At 30.9% G+C, this 24,255-nt stretch overlaps 1 protein-coding gene across 2 annotated transcripts in view; it reads right to left on the reverse strand.

Annotated features, from left to right (window-relative positions):
- Positions 1-693: 693 nt before the first annotated feature.
- The window catches only part of LOC134692176 (high affinity cGMP-specific 3',5'-cyclic phosphodiesterase 9A-like), a 73,762-nt gene continuing 50,200 nt past the window's right edge, over positions 694-24,255 (reverse strand). The window contains exons 8-13 of one of the 2 annotated variants that reach the window (XM_063552626.1): positions 17,010-17,132; positions 11,075-11,235; positions 9,672-9,774; positions 7,402-7,506; positions 3,590-3,736; positions 694-1,766 (exon numbers count right to left, since the gene is read on the reverse strand). In XM_063552626.1, the coding sequence (XP_063408696.1) occupies positions 1,620-1,766; positions 3,590-3,736; positions 7,402-7,506; positions 9,672-9,774; positions 11,075-11,235; positions 17,010-17,132 (786 nt within the window). In that variant the 3' untranslated portion in view covers positions 694-1,619. Of the gene's footprint in view, positions 1,767-3,589; positions 3,737-7,401; positions 7,507-8,771; positions 8,961-9,671; positions 9,775-11,074; positions 11,236-17,009; positions 17,133-24,255 lie in introns of those variants that run through there. The other variant, XM_063552627.1, reaches the window with a different exon arrangement.

Raw genomic sequence — 24,255 nt, forward strand, 5'->3', positions numbered from 1 at the left:
TTGTAATATTAAATTTATCTAACTTATATTATATATTAAGTTTTAATGATCAAAAAGATATAAATACAACTTTGATTTTTTTATAAAAGAAAATTATAATATAAATCTTTCTCTAATAAAAATTTTGAAAGATATAAATTTGTTATATTTTTAAAATCTAAATCAATATAAATTAAACATTTAATAGAAATTTCAACCTTAAATCATTTAACAATTTATGAAATTCTGGAAACATATTGAAGTGGTTATCTTTCCTTTGTTGTAATTATAAAAATTCAGGAAAGATACATTCAAAACTTTGACGTGATTGCTTTAATGAATATGTTCACAGTTGAATAATCTGTTAACACAGCTACTTTTGCATAGGTAATATTTCTGTACCAAATATCTGTAGTACTGGAAATCTACTTTTAATATTCAGTACTATTTTGTCACTTCAGAATTATTGTAAGATTGAGGTACCTATAGTTTACAGTACTTGATTTGTACTTGAAATTTAAGTACTACAGATTTTGGGTTGCACATTTACATTTTCAGCGTTTTTGAAGTTATTTTAAGTACAAATTAAGTACTGGAAAATACAAGTACCTAAATATTACAATAATTCTAAAGTAAAGAGATAGTACTAAATATTAAAAGTAAATTTCTAGTACTGTACAGAAATATTACCTATCCAAAAGTAGCTGTGTATAACACTTGTTTTCTCCTTCTTTTTATTTAGCAGCAAGAAAATCACTACCAATAGAGCACATTGACTTTGAGCATAAACATAATAAGTTTGTTGTTTCAAGTTGTGAAATAAATTGCGTCCAGTGGCAATAATTTCACACATATTTAATTTAAAATTTAACAACGAATCACACAAGAAAGTCTATCAAAATTGATCCACTTGCATCATATTTTACATCAAATAAAAATCCAGCATTTTTTAAAACACTGTTTAAATAGGTCCATTATGTAAAGCACAATAGCAGCCACAAAAAGTGCCAACAACTTGAAAGACCCTTTTTATGCTGAATACAATAACACTACCAGAGTACAGTCAACATAAAGAGTATATGTATCACTTATTACATACTGTAACATATACCAGAGGTAGATAAATTTGATCTTCACTGTAAAGGGACTGTCTCAAAATGTTCACTTATGATGGATTTTTTTCTGACTCAACACCAAAAGCCATAGATTTTTTGAAAAATTTCATGCTTAATTTCAAACAACTTACAAATAAATATTTAAACAGTGTTTGATTTTTTTTAAATTCAAGTTAAATTTTATGCTATTCACAACAAATACCTTGTCTTTCTTGAAAAAAAATAAAGATGCTCAATTTTGCAAAAATACATTGAGTTATAACTGAAATATTACATAACTGTGGGCAGATGAACCAGCTTGTATATAGTATGATAAAAATTGGCATACTATAAAAATGACATTAAAATATCTATTTTATTACCCCAAAAAAATGATTTTTGACAAAAAAAAGTATGCCGAAATCCATTAAAGGTATAACAATTATGAAGCTCATTTGTCAGCCATCTTCTTTAATCATTAAGTTCCTGCCCCATTTTGAGACGGTCTCTATTAGAGTTGTAATAAACTTTTGCCATTTTACAGTGCTATACAGGTACTTTGCTCTGACTGTTTGATTTAGTTATGCCATTTTTAGAACTTTCAGCATCTTTTTTCTTCTTTTCCTCTTCTAAAGCTCGCTGCATATCTGTATAATATTCTAACGCATTTCGTACTGGTCCAATAATGTCTTTCTGAAATGCAAGTGATATCCAAAATGTTACTCTCGAAATATGATTTTTATCTGATAAGATCTGTACAAATAGAAACAATCAGTTGTATATTGCATCAAGTGGTAAAATATTAAATAACTTAAAGTCCTTATCAGTAACCATTGTTTAGTCCTATTTATACTTCTTTGTTACATATCTGTTAGTCTGTAAAGTGATTAAGATAAAACACAATGTTGACTGTTGTAATCCTATTTTGACATTTTTACCTTTTATGTCTGTTTTGTTCACACAAAGCTGTCAATATAATTGAGTTTGATGCCACTGTCATACAAGTGAGAGGTTAAGCAAGCTATAAAACCAGGTTTAATCCACTTTTTTCTACATAAGAAGTGTTTGATGTGTTTGAGCTTTTGATTTTGCCATTAAATTGGAACATTCCATTTTGAATTTTCCTAGGAGTTCAGTATTTTTGTGATTTTACTTTTCACCACATATTAAGTTTGTTAGTGTAATTTTATTGTTTAATTTTTAGTTTCTAAACTTTTACCTTCTCATTTTGTTTCTTTTGTCTATCAACCAAATTAAATTCTAATCTTAGACACTGTTTACACTAGCAAAAAAGGTTGATCTTCACTGAGCTTTAATCGGACTTAAACAGTCTACCTCCAGAGGTGGTTTTTAAAAGATTGATCTTATTTGAATCGATTTTTATTTTAGTGTAAACGCTTAGATTGATCCCAATGAGCAAACTATTTTTACATCATTTTGCAGTGCGTGCGAGATGCCGAATTTCCTTTAATATTCTATTTTTAGGATTATTTGTTTAAGAATATAAGGTAATAGGGGCAGATCGGTTTTTTTTTATGTTGTAGTGTAAACGCGCTCTGGATTAAATTATTGATCTCAAATCAATCTTGCTTGTGCAATGTAAACACAAACTGATCTTTTTAAGATTGATTCAATTTCGTACAAGTGTAAACAGGGGCTTAGTTCATTTTTGTTACCTTTTGTAATACATGTATTAGATATAGGAAGATGTGGTGTGAGTGTCAATGAGACAACTCTCCATCCAAATAACAATTTAAAAAGTAAACCATTATAGGTTAAAGTACGGCCTTCAACACGGAGCATTGGCTCACACCGAACAACAAGCTATAAAGGGTCCCAAAATTACTAGTGTAAAACCATTCAAACGGGAAAACCAACGGTCTAAACTATATAAACAGAACGAGAAACACGTATATATTACATAAACAAACGACAACTACTGTATTGCTTTTTTGTGAAATAGTTTTCCTTCTAAGTTCTTAACAGGCATATTTCAATCCAATTTGCAGAAACAAATGAAACACAAAAATTTTAAATGTTTGTTCTTCTTTTGAAATCAACATGTATACACAATTTCTTTATCAAATATACATGATATATATTTCAATCAATATCACTGGCAGGAGCTTATACTTCACACGTAAATACAGATTATTACATTGATACAAGTGGATTATCCGATTTATCCAATCAAGATAGTTAAATTATCAATTTTAAAGTGCGAGCCTCAAATTGTAAACTCACATTGTGTTCATGAATATATTTTTTATAGAGTATAGACTGTTGGTTTTTTCCTGTTTGAATGGTTTTACACATGTCATTTTTTAATGATCCTTTATTGCTTGCTGTTCGTCCTGAGCCAAGGCTCTGTGTTGAAGGCCTTACTTTGACCTATAATTGTTAACTTTTACAAATTGTAACCTGGATGGGAGAGTTGTCTCATTGGCATTCATACAACATCTTCTTATCTATAAAATATCAGCTAATTACTTAATCACTTCAGACGCCATACTAACCTCAATCACAGGGAAGAGTTGTCCTAAAGCTTCAAATAATGGAAGTAATGCAAACTTAATAAAGCCTATCTGTGATGATGATTTTGTGACTTTTTCTCTATCCATAAATGGGGCCACAGGTAAGCCTTCTAATTTCTCTATGTCACTCTAAAATGTAAAAAAAAAACATAAGTAGAAGTTATAGTGAACTCATAAAAGGATATTCCTATCCATCTATATATATACAATTAATATATTGAAGTAAGAATATTTAATTATCTCCCCTACATCATGTTGGATTATGTTTCTTAAAGAATGTATCCATAATACACTATCATTTTCTATATTCAGTACACTGTGAAATTAGGGTAAAAACTCTTATTTGGCATTAAAATTAGAAAGATCATATTATACGGAACATATGTACAAAAGTTTCAAGTTGATTGGACTTCAACTTCATCTAAAACCGCCTTGACCAAAACTTTAACCTGAAGTGGGACAGATGGAAAAAAGGACAGACAAACTTACAAACGAAAGAATGAATGAATGGACCCTAAAACTTTAAAACATAATGCCCCTCCAAGTGGCATTAAAAATTGATGGATTCATTTTGCATGCTAAACACCTAAAAGTATAGTTAACCTTGAATACTTTTAATTCAAGTGCCTGACTTGGGTTCATAATCATACCATTTCCTTTCATCGAAATATATCCTAACAATAACCAATCAATTGGATACATACATATGTTCAAAATCACTAAATAGTGTCTCTGTTTATTAATTTAATACATTTTCATTTAAAACAATTAAGTATGAATCATAAATTCAATGCAGTCATCATATTTCATGTATTGCATTTATCCTCTTTGTACTAACACTTCAAAACCATAGGGTAATACTTTTAATTATTCCATTGCTTTGTATCCGTATTGATTCCATTAAATAACAAACTAAGTTAGATGCAATTACAAAACCTGTTTATGTAACTGTATTTCATCAGATACTTTTATAAATAAAGATTCTAACACTACATCTAGTGCCATGCAAATTTTTTTCACTCTAGACAATTAAAATAATAAAATTTAAAATGACACTTGCCACCTTTCAAATATTTCAAACTTAATGTATAACAGTGAACAAATATCCCACTGCATGTCTTATGATTATATTTAGAATATTGGCCAATATTGTTTTTTTTTCTTTTTAATGATCTGCAAAACATTGTGTTCTTTCTATAGCTTTTATTAGGCATTGTTTCCTTCTAACTAAGTTAAGTATCACTATAGCAAAATCATTAATTCAAAGATTTTTCTGATGTGCCAATAATAAGAATAAAATTAGCTTGTTACAGAATATTCATATAATTCTATGGCATTCAATACAAGTTTCTCTAGGCAGTACTACTGTTATGTTGGAAGACAAATCATTTTCTACTGTTAAACTCAGATAGATAAGAAGTCCATTGAAGACTTGTGTCATATTGACAATAAGAGGATCCTTTCTTGTTGATAATTCTTGCATTTTACTGTTTCTGTCTATAAAGCTTTTAAAAAATGGCAAAAAACTTCTACAAGGGCAATAACTCCTGTAAGTAGTCAATTTATGATTTCAGTTATGTACCTTGCTTGTGAACTTGAGTATTGCTTATCAGCATTGCTGAGTTTATTTACTGTCCTGTCTATAAAAGATTTCCAAAAACAATTCCAAAAACCCATTTTTGGTTAAAAATTTTATTTTTTGAAATACTGATAAGTTTTGCTATTTACAATTCTATCTATCAATTTTAGTTTTTAAGATATGAGAACTAAATATTTGTTTTTGCTGTTATACAATTTGTTCTATCAATTTTAGTTTTTAAGATATGAGGACTAAATATTTGTTTTTGCTGTTATACAATTTGTTCTATTAATTTTAGTTTTTAAGATATGAGAACTAAATATTCCTATTGAGATCTTCTTTGTTGATTTTTGCTGTTTATTGCTTTTTTCTATCAATGTAGTTTTCAAAATAAGCCGGAAAAAAAAGGAAAAAGAAAAAAGCTAAAGGGGGCAATAACTCCTTTAAAAAGCTGATTGACAATTTCAATCCTTTTACTCATCTGTAAACCTTGTAATTTTGATAATTTTTGTTGCTTTAAGATTCTGTCTATCTTCTTTAGTTTCCAAGATAACCGATCAAAAATGCAAAACATGTAAAGTTATCATTTATGAGATTCCTAGGAGGAGACTTCATTTGGTCTATAGTCGCCGTCAGCTGAAATTCTTAGTGGTTATCGGTAAAAATTATCTAAACTTTCAATCACGTTCACTCGAGATATAGTTTTTCACATTCCATTCATAAATCGTCAAAAACAAAAACCACCAATGACCTACCTTTTAAGTGATTGCAATGTAATAATCCTGACCTTCACCTTTTCCAGAATGTTTTCCATTGTAATTCCGCCATAGTCATTTCTATTAGGATCCTTTATTTACATATGACACACGTCACTTTCGGAGTTTCCTGTAATGTTCTTTTCATTGATGTGATAAAGTTTCCCGTGCTTTATGCAAATTTAATGAAATTGAACTCCACGGTAACACTTCTGGTAAAAACAATGGCTGATTACACCATTCAAAATCGTCTTAGAATGTGAAGGTCAGGATTATCACAGTGCAATCACTTGAAAGGTATGTCAGTGGTGGTTTTTCTTTTGGCAATTTATGAATGGAGTGTGAAAAACTATATCACGAATGAACGTGGTTGATAGTTTAGATTTTTTTTACCGATAACTGCTATAATTTTCAGCTGACAGCAACTATAGATGGATGGTAAAATCCATTAATTTTCTAGTTATGTAGGCAATGTTTTTTGTTTGGCTGAAATTCTCTTCTGAAACTTCATACTCTCATGATGATTGTGGTCAAGTTTTGTCCTGCTTGGCTCGGTGGTTGCAGAAGTAAAGAATTTCAATAATGTTAGAAACAACAACCATCAAGGTCACATGGAGATGGCGATAGCAAATATATTCATATCTCTTAAGCCTTTCTTCCGTAATGACGCCTTTTGACGCCACCCCCTTTCCTCCATAGAGACGCCTTTTGACGTCTGTGTAGTACCTCATTTGATATACTTTGACCTAAAAATGTCTGCATCAGACTTTACAAAATTTGATGAAATATTCGTTTTCCCAATGCATTGATACTTAGACCTGATTTAATCCTATGCGAATCAAGTGTATAAAAAAAAAATGTCCATGGAGGAAAGGGATAAGTGATAGGTTAGATAAAACATGTATAGAATTACTAAAACCAAGCAAAAAGATCATCTGCTCAATTAATATTGATAAGAAAATATAACTAAAGCTCAGTTATCCTAATACTAGCAAGTTAAAGGTTTGGTTTACTTGCCTTGCTTTGTTTGTATAAATGTTTGCTCAAGTTTTGTAATTACAATTGACTTCTGAAAAAAAGATAAGTAGACCGAGTTTAACCTGTATATAGGTAAATTTGATTATTCAAATTCAAATACTGAGGATTCATTTATTTTCGTGGGTACCAATTTTCTTGGTTTGAGGAAAACTTGCATATTCATTGATATTTATGGAGGTTATCGCAAATTATACATACATTCCTTAAGAAAACTTGTAATTCGTTGAAAATTGATATCCAACGAATATTAATGAATTCACAGTATACAAGTTTGACTCCTACTTTTTTATATTGTTTTCAATTGTCAATCTTAATTACAATCCTTGAGCAAGCATGAATACAAACAAATCAAAGTAAGCCAACCAAACCTTTAACCTGCGAACATTTGTATAAAAGCTGTAAGACTGTAAGAGTTGATTTACCTGGTTGAAGAATTCCTGTAAAAGACATTCAAGCCATGGTTCAGCTACATCCAGAGGTCGACATTCATTAGAAATATCTGCTATTTTTAGGAGGACCATTAATAACTGAAGAAACAACACACTCAAAACATAAAAAGCTAATAAAACAAAAATAAAAATAAACCTAAAAAATTAATAAATGGAAGGACTAAAAAAATAGAGATGGGCTACATCTAAGTAGTTGTGGGTGTTTCAATGCCAGAGAAGTCTGCAATAACATTTTCCTCATTATATTTTTGTCAAATTTTGGAAATAAACTGGTACACCTTTAACTGCACAAGATGTGCAGATCTATTAGTCTCTGTTTCTATTAAGATTATTATCATATAAGGCAAAATGCAAAAAAATATATGTCAATGGTTTTCAATGGGCAAAGACTCCATGATTTCCTCTATACCTTATTTTCTCGTTTGAATTGTTTTACATTGATATTTTTGGGGCCTTTTATAATTAACTATGCAGTATGGGCTTTGATCATTGTTAAAGGCTGTACGGTGACCTATAGTTGTTAATTTCTGTGTCATTTTGGTCTCTTGTGGAGAGTTGTCTCATTGGCAATCATACTACATCTTCTTTTTTATATTAGTTGTAGTTCTTGACTTCCTGATCATTTTTGCCTATTCAAGTTTCTATATATCTTTTATAGCGTTTGAGATATGAAGCAAAGATGCAAAAAAAAAGACCTTTTAATTTGAAGGAAACATTTCCCAACCAAAACATTGTAATGTTGAAAAGGTGCCAGTAACTCACCAATAATTTTTCATATAGACTACAGATACAAAAGCATGAAAATATACACAAACAAATATAAGCTGATAACAAAAAGAAATATTAGCAACAAAATATATTTTTACACACTGAAAAATTAACATCAGAAGCTAAATACAGATACTCCACCACTAACCTGTCTCAAAGTTAGCATCTCTTAATATCAAAATAAGGAAAAGTCAAGGTCAGGTTGTGATTTAAGTTTCTGTATTTATTTTTTTTTCTGAACTTTAATTTAGAGAAAATATCAAGGTTATTCTTTAGTAATAAATGAGTAATAAATAACATATTTTGTTCTTTGAAGATTTTTTTTATATAAAACTGTAACTTGTTGGATGGATACTTCTAAATCCAAATCAACTGTGATTTTTTTTGTTAATTTTCTTTATTATCTTTATATTTCAAAACAGGGAGATTATATCAAAACATTTTTTTTCTTCATAAAATTATATATATTACTTATATTTAAAATAAATAATAATAATAATAAAAGGGAAAAAATTCTATAACACTTTAAAATTGAAAAAAAAATGAAAAAAATAAAAATAAAATGGTGTGGTAAATTAAAATCACAATAGTGCAAAATTGGTAAAATAACAACATTGTTTTGTTCTAAAGCACACACAACAAAGGTTTGTGTGAAATACCTGGTTAAAAAATTCCATTAATAAACAATCTAACCAAGGCATTGCTACATCCATAGGTCGTGCTTCATTTGATATATCTGATACTTTCATTAATATCATCGTCATCTAAAATATCAATTCATATTTTCAGAACAATTTTGTAATCAGTTTTTTCCATGATAACACTTTGAAGATTTGATAGAGGAATACAGCAGTCAATAACATTCCAAATTAAAGAAAATACTCTATCTAAAGTGAAGACCTGTCAGTACCAATAGATAATTTTACTGTTATAAAAAGTTCCTAAACTAGGCAGATCTCAAAGATGATTGTTTTATCTTTACTTCATATTTTTTTAGTATTTACAGCTGTTCCAGGAATAATTGTGTGGTAGGGTTGGAGTACACCTTTCATTTTACTCCACTGCCTTTTCAGTTTGAATAGATTATTTCCTATGATTGTTTGGGCTATCTTTCTAAAATAATTACAATCCATCAAATTTCAAATAAGTGCCTTCTTATCCCTTTATAGACATTTCTGGAACAGCCTTTAGTTATTTAAGAAGCCTTATCTAAATATATCATTTTCTGCATTTGTCCATTGAAAGTACTATATCTTTTTCAATACCTTCTGCACATACAGGTTAATGCTTTTTGTGAATCTGCAACACTTAAACTTTTAACTTTGCAATCTGTTTTGCCTTGTTGCATCAAATATTGTCAGTGATGTCAAAATTATTTGATAACGCCTGTGATGACCAGCAATTGTGGACAAATAACAAGAAGGTGTATTTAACCTGCAGTTATCTATATATATTATCTATAATGTATAACTTACCAAGGCTTTATGATCCTTGTTGTTAAAGTCAAATGACGGAGTACATGATTTAAAATTACTGAGTATTTCATTATGTTTGGCCATATCTGTTGCTAAAATACACCTACAAAATATGTGTCACATACAAATATCTATAAAATACTGTATAGCGGTTTATTTTCGAGGGTGTAAAATTTTGCGATTTACATTAATTGAATACATGGAATAAGGTATATATACGAAATATTTTTGCAGTTATTATTTTGGTGGATCCAAAACTTTTATCAATACCTTTGCATGTGCACTTTTAAATTGGCAGAAACTTACACCCCGGGAAAATAACACGCTATACCGTACATCTACAAAATAGGTATTTACATACATTAATCAAGATCTGTTAAATACACCCACAAGTTATGATTAATTGATTGATTATTTTTGTTTAACACTACTTTCAACACTACTAGCATTTTAAATTATATGTGGAGGGAGCCAAAGTGCCTGTAGATAACCATAGACTTTAGTAGGAAATCTGACAATCCTAGCTAATTAAGATTGGAGTTAAATTCACCTGGCATGTATACTTACAGGGTTCTACTCTAAACTTCAGTCTTAAGGTGGTACCTAACACTACCAGGAGACAACTCTGTAAAATCAGCTGAACGTTTTAATTACGTTGCATTGTTAAGAGAATATTAAGCTTCTCAATGACCAAAATTAGTGTTGGTCAAACTGCTATATAACCAGAGTCATTTTTCTTATAAAATGGTTGGTTCAAATTTTTTGAAATTTTTGTATTTTTGTCAAAGGGTTAAAGTAAATACTCTGTCAAAATTTTATGAAAATTATACGAGCCAAATTGATTTTAGTGAAAGTGTTAGGTACCACCTTAATAGGCTATATATAGTGATACAGTTGATGAATCTTCAACCACCAAGGCCCCCGTACAAAATATGTATGTGAGGTGCAAATGAAACATCTCTATAAATAGACCTTTTTCTATTGTCTTGCATTCTCCTATTGATATTTGACATGAAATTGTTTTTTGAATCTAAATATATTAAACATATGTCATTGTGCAGATTTAAGAGTTCTAAATTCATTTTTGCTTATTTTCAATCAATTTATTCACCCCTTTTTTTTTAGAAACTAAACAGGACTTATTGCTTTACATGATGAAGACACTTGTTCATATCTTGACATTTAGAAGTCTGTTTGTTTTTAATGTGGGTGGGTACTTATCTCATTGATATATTCCTCAGATTTTGTGGTATTGTTAACAATAGATTTATTCTTCCCTCTCATTCAGCATTATAATTATCAATAGATAAATTTTGGATATTAATAGGTTGACCTTTTCAATGATTCTGAAGAGCTGATCTTCATCTACTCAATCTTTGTTGATTATTTTCTAATTTATTTACCTTATCATGCCTTCTCGTACCCTTTTATATTGATCCTTAGAAAGATTTCTCATCACATTACAATGTCTTTTTTCTAAAACTTCAAACGCCACTGAGCAGTGATGATTTTCTAACGGTGAAATGTCATTATATCGTAAAGCTAACTCTGTCTTGGCATTGATCTGAAAAGAAAAGTACAAGGTATTATTGCATAACAAGCAATTTCATTTTTACTAAGTGTTTGAGAAAATCTTAACTTATTGTATTAAACAAACAATCCATGAAACTGAAAGCCATATTGCAGCTGACAGACTTTGCAGTCATTTCTTCAACCTGAATAAAAACATAAACCATTATCCCAGATCATGAGAAAGGTTCAGTGCTAGCAAACATGTTTAACCCTACCACATGCTGTATTAAGTGTCTTTCCCAAGTTACAACCTATTTTTCAGTGGTTGTTGTTGATTTGGTGTCTGTCGTATCTGATTTGATTTTTGTTTATTTTTAATCAGGTTGTTTGTTTTTTCTTTTTAAAATTGTTTAATATTGTATTAAGTCAGACCCATTTAAACACTGGAGAAAATGGTTTGGTTGCTATAATTAATGAATGGAAAAAGCAAAACTCTTGCAAACAAAAGATGTTCAAGCAATGAATTTTACTACATTGTAGCCTACCAAACTGGAAATTTGCACTTGCATTTGAAATTGTATGTCGATGTAATGTTCAGATTTTAAAGCTTTGTAGACTTTTAAAACTTGACTGAATGAATAAATGCATATTGGTAGCATGGTCTGTTGTATTGATGAACATTTTGCGCAATTTCTGTCGTCCTTTTTTATATTTATTGCAATTTTCTTAATAGAATAACTATAAGTAGTGCTAAGTGCGCTGTTATCTTTTCTGGTTTTAAGAATTACTACATTAAAAGATTGGAATTAAAGACTTCAGTTTGTGAAAAGGACAGACTATCTTTACTTTGTATAGCGTTTAAACATCTCTTGAGGGAATAAAGATATTCCCACAGAAAGGTCAAAAAGATAAAAGTGTTCAGATCAATTAAATCTTTTTTGTTTAAAACAATAAATACTCAATATCTAAGGAACCTCAGAAATATAAATCTTTGGATCAAAATCACTACAGGAATAAAAGCAGAAGCAAATAGACCAAGTCCAATTCTTTGTTTGAGAAATGGAAGTCACTGGCTCGTTACAATTAGCAGAAAAATAGAATCAACCGTTAATTTATCGTACATGTTCCAGCCATTTATCAATTACAATGCTTCGCTACATTTAAATGGCTGTAACAATTGGCGACAAATCCTATAAATAGATGAGTTAACGTACACGTCACTTTGATGTTGTTATTATACTGACAGTTCCGTACAGAATTTTATAAACAAATTATTGATTTCTGTTGCAGAGAGATGAAATTGCATTTCTCTCCAGAAAAAAATCTTTGTCACAATCATTTCTAAAATAAATTTCTATAAATGTATTTCTTTGATGTTTAATAAGAAAGTTGACGCGAGCAGTAATTCAAAACTGTCTATTCTATAGTATGACGTGGTTGCTATGTCTCACATATGCCTTAAATGGCGTCTGATCTCCTTTTAAACCTTTTCCTGAAAAACCAAGTCACTTTGAAGCATGGGTTACACCATAATTTGTATTGCAATTAATTCATAAATGTCAACTTATATTTGAGAAACATATCTTGTCTTTAATCTAGTTAAAATTGAATATTTAACTGGACTTACTAATGTATATGACAGCCACTTCTTTTAGGGAATGTTTAAATCAGCTAGTAAAATCTTTCATATTTTCATATTTACTTTTTTTACACGACCAATCATTATTTTACCTGATCAGCAGTAATTACCCTTCAGCTTTTCTCCACGACCTTGTCAAGGTGAGTCAAAAAATTAAAATAATTTTGCCATCATTAGGTATAGATTATCAGCATATTAATTGATCATATTCTCCAGTATATGGCTTCCTGATAGCCCATAAGGAACAAGCCCCTACCATTATTTTACATGTTAACCAGCAATTATTTCTAATGAACAGGTTTTTCATCTTCCGGAGCATTAGCTATATGCACAGTGTTATTAAACTTCCTGGTTCAAAAATAAATTTGTAGTTTTTTAAAAGGAAGTTTTCTAATTACTAGAATTATTTTTTGTATCTTATTAAGGAGTGTAACCTAAGAAAAACAAAGGATAGATAAAGTGATAAGCTGGTTCAATCATAGACATCCTCTTTACGTTTGAGGGAAGACATTTATTTTTTTTTTATTTTAATACATGTACAAGTTTATCAATAGAAAATTACCTAAATTGCTAAACATGCTTAAAGTATATCAGCAAGACACAAAAATTAAAAGATAATCAAAGCGCTGTAAGCACTGTAGGCAGTTAACCAAAAAACAAGGCAAACATAATTATGAAAACTGTGGCAATGTTGCTTCAACTTTTTTTTTAAAGATTTAAAAGAACAAACATTAAACATTCATATATAATTGTACATTTATGTTCATTTAATGAATTAAACATTAATGCAAATAATTCATATTTTATCAAGGTTTTCAATAGCAACGCACATGACCACGAATGGTCATGAGTCTTTAATGAGTCAGCAGTGGTACAAATTTGCAATGATTGCAGTTCTTCTACTTGATAGTAATTGTTCATATTATTTGACTGTTAGTAGTTCAAGTTGACTTTAGTACAAGCTTGTAAAAGTATGAATGGACTTGCTTCGCTGGAAACAAAAACTGAGTTTGTGTTGTACAGTACAAAAGTTATGAGACACAAATCAGACAAATGTATACTACTACAGGGATCAATGGTGAGGTCTGACTTATAAATGTAAACGACTCCCACCTTCACCCCAAGTCCATGATGTCTAAGTTTGTAATAAAATGACAGGTGTTAGGGTCTAGCAAAGTGATATGCATATGTGATTGACCTTGTATGTCATTCAATCTTTTTTGAAATGACAAACAGGAATGAATATGGTTTAGGCGTTGGTATCTCAATCTTTTACAAGTTCTCAAAACACACACACGAGGGTGTGGGGTGACCCTAGGGACTACCCCTAATTTTCATTTGATTTTTTATATTGTCCCATACATGAATATATATGGTTTATTGGTGGGGATCTCGACCGTTATCAAGTTTTCAAACAGGAGGGGGTGGGGGACCCCAGTGACTTCCCCTTTATTTAATTTGATTTGTTATATTGTCCAATACATGAATATATATATGGTTGAGGAGTGGGGATCTCATCTGTTTCTAAGTTATCAAACAGGGGTGGGTAGGGTGACCCTAAGGATTCTCCCTATATTTCATTTGATTAGTTCTCATACATGAATATATATGGTTTAATCTAAAGGTGGGGATCTCAACTGTTTCCAATTTCTCAATCAGGTGACTGCAGGGACTCCCCCTATATTTCATTTAATTTAGAGTTGTGGATCCCAACTGTTTCAAAGTTCTTAAACATGAGGGGTAGGGTGACCACAGGGACTTCCCCTATATTTCATTATGGTCTGTTGTGGATAGTTGTCTCATTGGCAATCATACCACATCTTTTTTTTTATATCAGAAACTTCCAGCAATTTTATTAACTGACCTATCAAAACTGAGAAGAAAAATATACCCCTTGAAATTGCAGTAATATGTTTAACTTGAAAAACATTTAACATGCATTACCAACATTTATCACTGATAAAAAAAAATTAAACTGTTAGATAAACTGTTACCACTGTTACATTGTATTGGATTTTGACACTATAATTGATGTACTTTGTAATAGTAGTCTCAGCATATATCTTTTGGTTTTCAATTCTAGTGTTTATATTTATTCACCATGCATAGATGTATTTTGTCATCTGTCTGGATTTTCTAGTTTAAAATAGCCAAAACCCGGGATTCCCTTATCCGCTTCCGGAATCAGATCCGATATTGTAATCTCGCGGCAGCCATTTTATTTTCAATGTTGTTTTGACAGAGAGTGAGATACGATTTTAGTCGGATTTACACATTATTAATCGGCGATTTTCTGTATAAAGCTAGCGGTTGAACAAATTGAACATCGCTCTCATGAATGGTAATGATAAAAATAAGTTTGAGATCGTTTATTGATCTTTATTAGGAAACTTTGGTCGGGCATGTAGGGCGTAGCTAGTAACCAAGTTGAAAGTCCGACTGCAAAATTGGAAGGTTGCAGACCTCGGACTACCGCTAATTTGAAACCTTGTGTCCAAATTGAAAAGATACGAAATTTTCGTTTTCTGATTCAAAATTGCCGCAAACAGCGTGATCAGTTGAACTTATATAATAGACTACTGACGTATACATACGTAGTTGACTACGTATTGACGACAAACAATATTCTTACGACTTTTGCAATTTGGGAAATCTTAACTTCTTGTCTTTAGAGATTTTCGGCGATTAAATATTTCATACATTTGTTCTTTGACATCTTAGCCAAAAGCTCAGGGGAGAATAAACTACATAAGGATTTCTAATGTGCTCTACTTCCTAATTGCAACTTCAAAACTTTTGGGAAAATCGACGATCATTTAAGGTTTTTCTGGTCATATTTTTTGTAATCCAGAATGAAAAGTATGAAAAAACTGTCCAATAAGTTATAAATAATATAGTAGCCAGCTAGATTATAACAATGGCACATATTTCAGCACTTATTGGGTAGCACACAATTCCAGGGTGCTCGCATAAGGCAGCTTAACGGCCTAAAAACTGTTTTTTTATTATGAAAAAATTCTTCAACTTTATGAGAAATTAAAGAAGAGGGTTCTTTTGTCCCCTACATGGCACATATTTTGCATTTTACTTCCTGTTGGGAAATTCAGTATAAAGACAATCAAAATTTAAAATATTTGGTTTATATTTTAATGGTACAGAAGTTATGCACATTGGACCAATTAGACATGGTTTCACTTTAATAGGGGTCAGATGTCAGAATGAATTACTTTTGTATTTGACACATCCCAGGCCCATAAATCAACTGCTGCACGTAGAAAGTCTGGAAAACCTATTTTTTAACAAGATATAAGCTAGATACAAATTGAACAGGGTTTTACCTTATAGGGGTCAAGGTCAAGGTCAGGGTGAACTGGATTCCTTATATAACACATCACAAGTCCATTATGCAACTACATATGAATTTTGATTAACTTAAGTTTTAAGATATATAAGTTATGAACTGAATATGAATTTTAAAATGTTTGACTATCGAAGGGGTCAAAGGTCAAGGTCAGAGTGACCTGACTTTAGAATATGACACATAAAAAAAATCCCATACATGCATATTAAGTTTGGATTACCTAAGTTTTACTGTACAAGGTCTGATATGAAGTGATTCTCCTGTATAAAATAACTCTCGATCTTTCTATCTGATTTACCATGTCTGTCACATGTGTGAGAACTTGTTATTACAATATATATTAATGGAGTTTTTGAGAACCCAGCAGACTTTTTTTCTTGACTGTGAAGTATTTGATCTTAATGTGTAGTTATGTTAAAAATAAACTTCTTATAAAAATGTGTAAGGGTTCTGTGGACTCCAGTGTCTCACCTGCTTTTCTTCTTTATCGCAGGCACAACAAAAATGAGGAAAAAATCAATAAAATTATTTCTTTTGATACTATCTTTTCATTGTCATGATTGTAAGAAGCTTCTGTTCAAGTTTGGTACAAATCCAGGATAGTTTATGAATCTAATAAATGTTTTAAAAAAATTAACTGCAGACTGTATGTAATGTTAACTGGAAGAAAAACTAGGTCCATTTTTAAGTAAAATACGGATACAACTAAAGTCGAAGGCTCTACAAAAATGAATGTAATTTTGAAAATTTTCAATTCCTTAATTTTTTTTTCCTTTTCAGGAACTTTTTCAATTTTTTTTTTATACTTGTTATACAGTATACAAACCTGATATGCATTATTGTACCCTGGATGATCTAAGTCATGACAAATAGCTGAGGTAAGCAGGATAAAAATTTCAATATCATCTAGTAATGATGGCAGGTCAATCAACCATATCAACCCATACATCTAAAAATAGAAAATCACTCAACTGTGATAAAGACCTATGGTAAGTAGGATAAAAATATCATCTAATAATGATGGCAGGTCAATCAACCATATCAACCCATACATCAAAAATAGAAAATCACTCAACTGTGATAAAGACCTATTCTAAGCAGAGTAAGCAGAGTAAAAACATCAAAATAATTAAGTCTTATGACCATGCCTAAATATATATACAAATATTAAGGTGGTACCTAACACTTTAACTCACAATTAATTTGGCTCATTTAATTCACTTAAAATTTTGACAAAGTATTTACTTTGACCCTTTGACAAAAATATAAGAATTTCAAAAAATTTGAACCAACCGATTAATCAGAAAAATTACACTGGTTATATAGCAGTTTGACAAACACCTTTTTTATCATTGAGAAGCTTAATATTCCCTTATGAACACAACGTCATTAAAACGTTCTGCCGATTTTACAGAGTTATCTCCCTGTAGTGTTAGGTACCGGTGTAACCTTAATATGTGCTTTAGTGTCTATGCATTTACACCTGAAAAAGAATTTGATGGCACATGTATTTATATCTTATTGGCACTTGTATATATCTGTTCAATTTCTTAACAAATAAATTTTGTATGAATAATGCTTTTTCTTCAAATGTGCCTTTAAAAATTGCTAATTTGCATACAATTTGAAAATTTTGTCTAACTTTTAGGAATTTCTGAGGTTGTGAGTTTGAGTTCTTAAGTGGCAGATGTGTTTGACTTCAATCATAAGGATCATCATTTTTCCTTCTAAAGGTTAGTACTTCATCTTCTTCCTGCCTTTGAAACTGACTGCCATAATGGCTAATAGAGTTGGAAGTGGCATTAAACACTAATAAATCAATTAATCAATCTTACATATTCTGGTGACTGGAGTATATTTCCATGTTTTACTTAGTTTGCCATGCATTTTTAAATAACTTTCAATATTTGTTAATAAATATATACATGATAAAGCTATACAACAATAATAATTTCCTCATACGACTACACTCCTTGAAAATCTGAAAACATATCCTTGCTTTTAGTGTGGGTCTCATTGGGATCTAAGCGTGACACGGGATTGACGATTTTTTGTAAGCGTGACATGTGAAAGTCAAATTATTGTGGTGTGAAAACGAGAAATGAGGTCTTGCAGGACCCAGGATATGACAAAAAAATTAGAATTGCTTACGTACATAGTGTAAGGGGGATACAGGAATCTGACAAAACAGTAAGCGGGATCTGGGGTCAGAACCCCTCAATGAGACCCCTTTAGTTGTTTATCACAACAGAAATACCTGAGGTAACTCAATTGAAAATCAAATGAATTGAAGAGATTTTCAATAGGAAGATTATGAATATGATTGATTCTAGATCTGGTAAACAATTAAGGAAGCCACGTCTTTATTAGAAATGTAAATTAAATACTAGCTATAAAACTTGATTTCTATACAATTAATTTTATGTCCTAATCTGTAAATCAATGATAATACAATATGTGGAGTTCCTATGGTGCTTGTTTTATACTTCACGGAAAGATACATCCATTTTTTATAGCGAGATGATAAAGCCTCTCTTTTAACATTGTTAAATGATAATGACCGTCAATGATAAAATTTTATAAATGATTTTTACAGTGTAGTTAGATATTTGACAACAAGATCTTGCACAAGCATAATCCTGAGCCTGTAACTTACATTTAAGTTATTGCATCGTAACAAAATAAATAATAAAAAAAAACAGTGAGTTGACTAGCCCCTGACGTTACAATATTATATTTTCAAAAACAGAGATGAATTAGATAAAGAACCAGATGCTCCGCAGGGCACAGCTTTATACGACCGCAGAGGTTGAACCCTGAACGGTTGGGGCAAGTATGTACACAACATTCAAGCTGGATTCAGCTCTAAATTTGGATTGTGATTAAATAGTTGACACAGCATAGGTTTCTGACACAGAATGAATGTGGTCTGATGAACTTAATTTTTTTTAGCAATTCACTATGCATTTGAATATTAATCCTCTCAAAAAAATGTTTGAAGAAATTTTCTATCTTTTTATTTATGAAATTTCAAATGAGAAAAATTTACACCCCCCTCCCCCCCCCAACCCCCCTCAATTTCTTTTCACATCCACCTTTCCTTTATTCCAAAATCGATCTCAATTCAAATTTCCAATTGAGTTTGCAACCCTAATTACTCATTTAAATACATCATAAAATATTTTAAAATGTAAAAAAAGTGCTTGTTATCACTGAATGGTAAAGATTGTTTTAATTTATCAGTTGGCAGTAAAAGTGAATATACATTGTATATTGTATAAAACAATGATTTAAGTTGATTCAACTACTATTCTGGACAAAAAAGATAACTCCAATTGATTTCTTGCTATTGCACAATATTGTGCAATTAGATATTTCTTGCTATTGCACAATACTGTGCAATGGAAAATACTTGTTATTGTACAATACTGTGCAATTGAAGATTTCTTGCTATTGCGCAATACTGTGCAATTGAAAATTTCTTGCTATTGAACAATAATGTGCAATTGAAGATTTCTTGTTATTGCTGAGTACTGTGCAATTGAAAATTTCTTGCTATTGCACAATACTTAATATAATAATTTTGGATCCTGATTTGGACCAACTTGAAAACTGGGCCCATAATCAAAAATCTAAGTGCATGTTTGGATTCAGCATATCAAAGAACCCCAAGAATTCAATTTTTGTAAAAATCAAACTAAGTTTAATTTTGGACCCTTTGGACTTGAATGTAGACCAATTTGAAAACAGGACCAACCAGATGCTCCACAGGGCGTAGCTTTATACGACCGCAGAGGTTGAACCCTGAACGGTTGGGGCAAGTATGGACACAACATTCAAGCTGGATTCAGCTCTAAATTTGGATTGTGATTAAATAGTTGACACAGCATAGGTTTCTGACACAGAATGAATGTGTTCTAATGAACTTAAAATTTTTATTTTATCTTAGAGCAATTCACTATGCCGTTTAATATTAATCCTCTCAAAAAAATGTTTGAAGAAATTTTCTTTTTATTTATGAAATTTCAAATGAGAACCAGATGCTCCGCAGGGCGTAGGTTTAGACGACCGCAGAGGTTGAACCCTGAATGGTTGGGGCAAGTATGGACACAACATTCAAGCTGGATTCAGCTCTAAATTTGGATTGTGATTAAATAGTTTATTTATTTATGAAATTTCAAATGAAATCAAAGTGCTGGATAGCACCTCTGGAAAGTTTGCAACTGTAGCTGTGTATTATTCCAAAAAGGTTATAGACGTGTATTATTTCAAATATGTATTTCATCACAGCTTTGATGTTTTAAACTAAACCATTGTCTCATCAGTAAGGATAAAAAAAATCACTTTTTTTATGTTTATCATAAAAAGTTTTGATATTTTCTCATGATTACAACTTTAAGCTGTAGATCTAAAATAATGAAAAATACGTTCAGAAAGCTCTGTTAATTTCTTTAAGTACCATGTCAACTTCAAGGGCCTGTGAATTAGTATTTTTCTATTGGTTTAGGTCCTTCATATTTGTTTTTAGTAAATTAACACGCAAGTTTTTTGTTTGTTTGAATTGTTCCACATGTTTCATATCCGGAGGGGCCTTTTAAAGCTTTCTACATGTATATGGTACAAACATTTCTCATTTTTGACAACCTTTATTGTGGCCTATAGTTATTAATACATTTTCATTCTTTGAACTCTTTTGAATAGCATTGGTTCTTTGCAAAAAATACTGCATCCTTACTTATAAATAGTTACAGTAACTTAAATCAATACAACTGCAAAAAAAGTCAATTTATATTATAGGCTTTTATCAAAAATAGGGAACATGTCCATGGGACTCAAATGATGCCCTCGCTAGCATTTACGTTATAAACTCAAGAACTGTAAATGTGACACTACCAAAATTTTTACTTGATCTGAATTATGGGTTAATAAACATTCATGATTGTGTATTCATCCTAATTATACAGTATTACGCAATAGAATTGTAAGATCTTGACATTTGTTTTCTGTCAGAAACCTATTTGTTATGTCAACAATTTGATCGCGATCCAAATTCAGAGCTGTATCAAGCTTGAATGTTGTGTCCATACTTGTCCCAACTGTTCAACTTCAGGTTTCGACTTCTGCGGTCGTATAAAGCGGTGCCCTGCGGAGCATCTGGTTCCATTTAACAAGGCACAACCCTAGAGCAGTAAAAATAAATCCACCAAAATTCAAACTTGATCAGTGTTTGTGGTAATGAGAATTGTGTATAAGTTTCATAACATTTGGTTAAGACAAACTATACTTAGAGAACAGAAACTAAAATTTCCAGCAACTTGTCTTTTTGGAAAGTAGCATTAAACGCTATAGAATGGTAAAAAATATGCAACTTAAATTCAAACTTGACTTGTGAATTGTGGTTATAAGCATTGCGTATCAGTTTCATACAATTTGGTTCAGGCAAACTAAAGTAAGAAAACAGAAACGAATTTTGGGATATACAGAGGTACATAAGTAAGGAAAGAATGTACATACTTTCAGAGAAGAACAAGGATAAAACTCAATACGGTGGGAGTATAACAACAGCAGTATGACCAAAGGAATAAAAAGTTTATATACGCTAGATTCATAGAATTTTTTTGTAAGCCATTCGTTTGATGGTAATCATTGCCTCTGTGTTTGGATGACAAAGCAATTAAATTTCTATTTAAATAGGGCATGCTATGCACCTGTTTGTCTGTAATCTATATAAATTTTGAGGTGAAAATGCAGCCATTTAAGTCAAAGGGTACACATCATCATAATTTCATGAACCTTAATCATTTCTACAGCACTTGTCTTCATACCCTGAGCTATGTTATTCTAAGAAGTAGATGCTGACACTCGGTTGCTTTTAATACGGATGCTATATGATACGAATTTGCGATAATACACCAGAGGTGGTATGATGTAAATTATTGGAAGAAGACTGACGTTTGGTCGATGTTTTTCTGCTGTCAGTTTGATCCACTTTATCATGCTGAACGAGTGAAGGCCCTTATATCCACATTGGAATGTGTTTAAATAACGGAATTAAAAGTTTTCAAATGATTTTTGGCATCAAATCATTTCGATCGATGTTTCGACAAAAACAATGCATTTAATTTTTATTTTTTTATGAAAGCCGGTGGTACCGTATTTACCTGTACTCGTCCCTTAATGAGACATTAGACATATAATTATTGAGTATTTTATATTCTATCACCTGTGTTTTGTTTAACAAAACATCATCACTTGTCAATTATCCGACGGCTTGGCAGTCAAAATGACAACTTGCTCTCGCATTTTAATCAGTCATTCCCGATTTTTTCGATACTCTCGGGCTTTTACCACGTTTACGTACGTACATAGTAAACAGGTAAAAGTAGAGCGGAAAATGTTCATTCATGAAATTTTCATGAATGAAACTGACGCAATCTGGCGTAGATTTCTTGTGATTTTCTCTTCATCGTATGGCAGATCCGCAAAATAGTGTTGAGATTCTCGTTTTCAAAATGAAGTTAAATTCATCTGAATCGTCGGTGAATATTCAATTATTTTTTATTAAAGCTGTGTCAAATGAGTAGTTACTCGAAATGTTAAAAGAACCTTCCAAGACTCATAATTCAAACACTAGTACTAGTACTAAATTATCTCAGATCAGAATAAATGGCGATAATCTGTCACCATAAGTTTGAGGCCGATGGCTATGGAAAGCAGCAATAGCAAGCTATAGCAAACTTTCCAAAAAATTGAACCCAATTTTTTAATCACATCCCCCTTTCCCTTATTCCAAAACTAATCTCAATTAAAATATTCTAATGGAGTTTGCAACAATAACTACTCATTTAAATACATCATAAAATATTAAGATGTAAAAAAAATGCTTGTTATCACTGAATGGTAAAGATTATTTAAATTTATCAGTTGGTAGTAAAAAGTGAATATACATTGTATATTGTATATAACAAAGATTTAAGTTGATTCTGGACAAAGAAAGATAACTCCAATTAAAAAAAATTCTTGCAATAAGATATTTCTTGCTTACTATTCTGGACAAAGAAAGATAACTCTAATTTAAAAAAAAATTGCTATTTCACAATATTGTGAAATTAGATATTTCTTGCCATTGCACAATACTGTGCAATTGAAAAGACTTGCTATTGCACAATACTTAATATAATAATTTTAGATTCTGATTTGGATCAACTTGAAAACTGGGCCCATAATCAAAAATCTAAGTACATGTTTGGATTCAGAATATCAAAGAGCCCCAAGAATTTAATTTTTGTTAAAATCAAACTTAGTTTCATTTTGGACCCTTTGGACCTTCATGTAGACCAATTTGAAAACGGGACATAAAAGGAAGAATCTACATACACAGTTAGATTTGGCATATCAAAGAACCCCATTTATTCAATTTTTGATGAAATCAAATAAAGTATAATTTTGGACCCAGATTTGGACCACCTTGAAAACTGGGCCAATAATCAAGAATCTAAGTACATTTTTTTAGATTCAACATATCAAAGAACCCAACCGATTCATTCTTTGTTAAAATCAAACTAAGTTTCATTTTGGACCCTTCGGACCTTCATGTAGGCCAATTTGAAAACGGGACCAAAAATGAAGAATCTACATACACAGTTAGATTTGGCATATCAAAGAACCCCATTTATTTAATTTTTGATGAAATCAAATAAAGTTTAATTTTGGACCCAGATTTGGACCAACTTGAAAACTAGGCCAATAATCAAGAATCTAAGTACATTTTTAGATTCAACATATCAAAGAACCTAACCGATTCATTCTTTGTCAAAATCAAACTAAGTTTAATTTTGGACCCTTTGGACCTTAATGTAGACCAATTTGAAAACATGACCAAAAGTTAAGAATCTACATACACATTTAGATTCGGCTTATCAAAGAACCCCAATTATTCAATTTTGATGAAATCAAACAAAGTTTAATTTTGGACCCTTTGGGCCCCTTTTTCCTAAACTGTTGGGACCAAAACTCCCAAAATCAATACCAACCTTCCTTTTATGGTCATAAACCTTGTGTTTAAATTTCAT

Source organism: Mytilus trossulus, chromosome 12 (assembly GCF_036588685.1).
Source record: "Mytilus trossulus isolate FHL-02 chromosome 12, PNRI_Mtr1.1.1.hap1, whole genome shotgun sequence".
Classification (NCBI taxonomy): Eukaryota; Metazoa; Mollusca; class Bivalvia; order Mytilida; family Mytilidae; genus Mytilus; species Mytilus trossulus.